Source organism: Bombyx mori, chromosome 3, assembly GCF_030269925.1.
Source record: "Bombyx mori chromosome 3, ASM3026992v2".
In the NCBI taxonomy this organism is placed as follows: Eukaryota; Metazoa; Arthropoda; class Insecta; order Lepidoptera; family Bombycidae; genus Bombyx; species Bombyx mori.
In genome coordinates, this window is record NC_085109.1 from 1,808,714 (window position 1) to 1,814,188 (window position 5,475).

A 5,475-nucleotide genomic window follows, 5' to 3' on the forward strand; every position below is an offset into this window, starting at 1 on the left:
TCGACGACCCAATGAACTTATTACGATCTACAAAGATGAATACGATATATTTAAGTGTGGTATTATCGCTGAATAAAATAAGGAAAATGTATGTGTGTGTGTATGTATAAATATAATGATAGTAATGAGACGTTCGAAACAATGACCTTTATCGCGAACTGTCTCATTAAACTCGCGGAATCTACGCTTGCTTTCATAAACATTCAAAGAACACACACGGGTTAGTTAGTGCGTGCGACATGATTACACAATCACTTGTTGACCCGAGATTACGAACGGTGACACATTCGAGTGAAAATAAAAGTGTCAAATCAAACAAAAAGTGTACAAAAATAACTTATACATTCGCTGAAGCCCCAGCATAACCCCTCGATGTTGCTAATGGTGGGTAAGAGTAAAAAAAAACATAAAATTCCTTGACTGGCTGGAGTATTGAATAATCCTCATCTCGCCGATTTCTATCGATTTAATTAAGCGTAGGTAATATTCAAACTCAAGCAACTGTCTTCAGCCGAGAATAAATAAATCCGACCACCCTCACAAAAGCTTTTTCATAAGCCAATCGGCCCAAACTCACCCCCTCGTTTTAGGATTGTTTCTCCATAATATTTCCATGTTTTTTCGGGCGGTGGATGGCATTGTATCCGTCCAATATCTGCGTTGTCGAGTACATTTCGAATCACGTTTTTATTCCATCTACAACGTAAATGCCGTCACCCACCTTGACATATGAGTTCTAAGGCCTTAGTATAGTTACAACGGCTACCCCGCCCCTCAAACCGAAAAGCATTACTGCTTCACGGCAGAAACAGGCAGGTGGTTGTACTGACCCGTGCAGACTCACAAGACGTCCTACCATTAGTAATTGCGCATATTATAATTTTGCGGGTTTGATTTTTACTACACGATGTTATTTATTCCTTCATCGTGGAAGTCAATCGTGAACATTTATTGAGTACATCGTATTTCAATAGAAAAATTGGTACTGACAGCGGGATTCGAACACTGGTGGATTGCTAGATAGATACGAATGCACCGGACGTCTTATCCTTTAGGCTACGACAACTTCAACGGTCGATGTTCAGTAAACTCTGTCTAGTAATATGAAACTATTCGCAATACCGTATTGTTTTCTTTAAGTACGACAGTACAGCTCTTGTGAATAAAGAAATCGGTGTTTTCATGATTTTTTACGATGTATTTTAATATAAAGCAGTATAAAGCAACTGCAAATACCACATTGTCTGTCATAAAATAATCAAATCTCCCGAGTCGATGGGCAAAAGGATTCACGACTTACTTAATTGTTACTGCAGTAGGTACCATCTCAAGGCATGAACACGTGACCGCTTGGCGGCTGAAACCTCCAAGGGATCTCGGACAGCAGCTCATACTTGTAATGACGACCTAAACGACAGCAAACCAGCGCCATTACGCATTTAGTGTAGCCCTCTATCGAATATCTTTTTCAGGTAAAACTTCTGGATTCATTTTTCGGGGATGGGCGCGCCTATATCATGGGCCCGGAAAAAGACTGTTGGTATTTGTATACCCTGCTGCCGTTGGAAGGTGAGTGAAAGCGGAACAAGATTTTGTCTACTTTGTAAAATGGAATTTTACGTTGTATTGGTAATCGAAACCGCATTTTCAGGTACAGTGGCAGCGGTGGAGAAAGAGCAGCAGGAAGCTGAGTCGGGACGCGGGGAGCCCGACCAGACCATTGAGATTCTCATGTCCGATCTCGATCCTCAGGTCATGGACATATTTACCCGGGAACATTCCCACGATGCTGCGTATGCCACTAAAGTAACCCGCTTTACTAACTGATACATTAATTATATTCTGTGTGTTGTTCAGAATTCACACAACAATGTATTGTTCATTGCAGGAGTCTGGCATAGACAAAATATTACCAGGAATGGTCATAGACGATTTCCTGTTTGACCCCTGCGGCTACTCTATGAACGGGGTCGCTAAAGATGTAAGTTGAACTCATTACTTTAAACGTGTACAATTGTTTTAAAATGTAATGTTTTGAGACTGCTTACATTCCATACAGGGTTGCTACATGACGATCCACATAACGCCCGAGAGGGCCTGCTCGTACGTGTCGTTCGAGTCCAACGTGCCCGTGTCCAGCTACGACGAGGTGATAGCGCGCGTGCTGGCCGCCTTCCGCCCCGCCAAGTTCGTGCTCACCATCTTCGCCACGCCGGTCAGTGCCATTCCGAGGCTTCTGTTCGTTGCTTGATGCCATAAGCGTGACGTGATCGTGTCCCCCAGGACTCCCCGGCGGCGGACGCGTACCGGCAGCTGCGCAAGTACCGCTCGCTGAGCGCGTACGAGGAGCAGGAGGCGCAGTACTGCCGGTTCTCTGGGTACGAGCTGCAGTACGCGCTGTACTGCAAGTTCCCGAGCTGAGAGCGGCGCGGCGGCGGGGCGGGCGTGCGCGCGGCGGCGCGGGGCGGGGCGGCGCGGGGCGGGGCGGCGCAGGGCGGGCGGCGCGCGCTGGCGGCGGTGCTGGCGGCGCGCGGGGCGGACGCGTGGCCCCCCGCCGCCCTGCCCCGCCGCCGCCCCCGCCAGCGCCCCAAGCGCCGCGCCGCGCTGGCGGCCGTGCTGCGCGCCGCGTGCCTCGCGTGCCTGCCGCCCGCGTGACCTGCGACCCGCTCCCCCCTGTCCCGGCCTCGGTGACCGGAGCCCGACTCTACTGAAGAATTTCAATTTTCCTTAGCGTACATAACAATAACGTTGTGTTGTTTAGTATATGGCGAGCTCGGCGTGTAGCGCGCAGACTCGCGGGCCGGGGCGGGTCGCCGGCGCAGGCCGCTCCTGAGCGCGGGCCGAAATTATTATCGATGATTTTAAAAATCAAATAAACAAAATTAAGGGTTGACACTGTGTTTTTTATTGCGAAATAAAAGATTCCCATTCAAAATATCTGTTACCACCTGTACACTGTACTGTACTGCGGTACACTACATTGCGTACTTCTATCATATCCCTGTACTAACACAAATCCCATGAATATCAAGTACCGTAAGCCTACGCAATACATATGTGCGATTCGAGGACTGTGAGAATTGTTTCAAATCGCTCCCGAAGATATGTCAACTTCCTTCACAACATCTGCCAGTAAATAACTAATAAAAATCTTACCTATTCTAATATCCGCACAACTCGAATAGGCATTGTCCTTTTGTATTTCCTTTGATTGAAAACTCATCGGGGAACTGGCCAGCTGATTACAGAAAACCATTTTTTATGAAAAATAATCTTTACCAATGTTTTGAATAAAATTTGTTTGACCTTTGTTTGTGGTCAAATGACGTACAAACAAATACTTTCGTCTGTATATTTATATACTTTGTGTATGACTCAAATGCTAGATTTTGTTATGATTTCAGTTATGAAAAACTTTTTATAGTTTGAACTCGAAACATGACCTCATTACTTAGTCATGACTTCAACATTTTTTAAAACTTATCTATCAATGTATCAATATGTCGTGTATCAACCACAAGATATTTTCAGATAATAAAATATTGTACTTAGTTCGTACAAAAAAAAAACAAGTGTCATAAATGAATGAGTGAGTGATAATTTTTGGCGGGAATGCGTGGAGCAATGTTGTGTGAATTGATTTATTTTGTCTATTTAATGTTTCTTCAGGTTTAAATGAGTAATAATGGTTTATTTTTTGTTTAGTATCTGTGAAAGTGCACAAACGTGGGAGAATCAAACAAAGTTACTGTACGTAGCTTCTCGGGATCTTCCGAAAAGTCCACTGATAAACTCAATAAAAACCACCATTCTACTGAGATTAAATTTCATCCTATATCATTTGGTTTTTTTTTTATTTCATCTCAGTTAATGTCTCAAATTAATCAACTTCATTTCATTTTGTTCTATATTATTTTTGATAAAACGGAATATACAAAAAGTTGGGTTGTATGATACCTTTGCCTTTCCAGTTGGAAAGATGTCACTACTAGAGCTAATACTGAATGGGTAATTTAATTTAATTTCCAATATAATTAATTTAGTGAAGTCGTGACTTAACGATAAGACGTCCGGTGCATTCGTATCTAGCAATGCACCAGTGTTCGAATCCCGCAGACGGGTGCCAATTTTTCTAGTGATATACTTAACAAATGTTCACGATTGACTTCCACGGTGAAGGAGTAAGATGGTGTAATAAAAATCAAACCCGCAAAATTATAATTTGCGTAATTACTGGTGGTAGTACATCTTGTGAGTCCATTCCCGACTAGGCGCGTCAACACCTCCGCCTCCGCCATTCGCCCAATCATGATGTACGACCAACCCATACCGTGGGCCCCGAAGGTCAAATACTTAGGCGTCACTCTCGACAGAAGGATGACATTTCGCCCCCATATAAAGACTGTACGCGACTGTGCCGCCTTCATACTAGGACGTCTCTACCCGATGATATGCAGGCGAAGTAAAATGTCCCTTAGAAATAAGGTGACACTCTACAAAACTTGCATACGCCCCGTCATGACCTATGCAAGTGTAGTGTTCGCTCACGCGGCCGGCATTAACTTAAAATCATTCCAAGTCATTCAATCCCGTTTTTGCAGGATAGCCGTCGGAGCCCCGTGGTTTGTCAGGAACGTCGACCTTCATGACGACCTGGACTTAGAGTCCATCAGTAAGTATCTACAGTCGGCGTCGATGCGCCACTTCGATAAAGCGGCACGACACGAGAACCCTCTCATCGTGGCCGCCGGTAACTACATTCCCGATCCTGCGGAAAGAATGGAAAGCAGTCGACGCCACCCCAAACACGTCATTTCGGATCCTCCCGATCCACTAACGGTGCTTTTAGGTACTTCAAGCACCGGTCACCGTTCCCGTCGGCTCGAGTTAATTAACCCTCAGACACAGCCCACTGAGTTTCTCGCCGGATCTTCTCAGTGGGTCGCGTTTCCGATCCGGTGGTAGATTCTGCGAAGCACGGCTCTTGCTAGGGTTCGTGTTGGCAACATCGTCAGGTTTGAGCCCCGTGAGCTCAACTACTAGTTAAGGTTACGCTGAAATAGCCTCTCAAGGCTATCAGCACAGGTAGGTAAAAAAAAAAAAGAGTCCGTAAGGGTAGGTACCACCACCCTGCCTGTTTCAGCTGTGAAGCAGTAATGCGTTTCGGTTTGAAGGGCCACGTAGCCGTAGTTAAAAGTGAGACCTTAGAACCTCAGCGTGGGCGGCGACATTTACTTTGTATATGTCTATGGGCTCCGGTAACCACTTAACGTCAGGTGGGCCGTGCAGTTAAGACAATAAAAAATATGTTTACTTGAATTATATGCGTAACAGAGGATTGTAACGCCATCTAGTAAATATCTGAGGTACTTGCGTTGATGAAAGTTTGTAAAAATCAAATACTATAAACGAAATAATTGCCAAGCGACGGAGCTGGTCGTCCAGTTCGTAGTAATAGGGAAATAACAACAAACA

At 44.9% G+C, this 5,475-nt stretch overlaps 1 protein-coding gene across 1 annotated transcript in view; it reads left to right on the top strand.

Annotated features, from left to right (window-relative positions):
• LOC101742584 (S-adenosylmethionine decarboxylase proenzyme) overlaps nucleotides 1-2,893 on the top strand; it is a 49,869-nt gene extending 46,976 nt beyond the window's left edge. Inside the window, exons 4-8 of the mRNA XM_021346500.3 lie at nucleotides 1,473-1,569; nucleotides 1,652-1,806; nucleotides 1,889-1,981; nucleotides 2,060-2,215; nucleotides 2,284-2,893. Coding sequence (XP_021202175.1) covers nucleotides 1,473-1,569; nucleotides 1,652-1,806; nucleotides 1,889-1,981; nucleotides 2,060-2,215; nucleotides 2,284-2,421 — 639 coding nt within the window. The 3' untranslated portion in view covers nucleotides 2,422-2,893. The remainder of the gene's footprint in view (nucleotides 1-1,472; nucleotides 1,570-1,651; nucleotides 1,807-1,888; nucleotides 1,982-2,059; nucleotides 2,216-2,283) is intronic.
• Nucleotides 2,894-5,475: the final 2,582 nt, after the last annotated feature.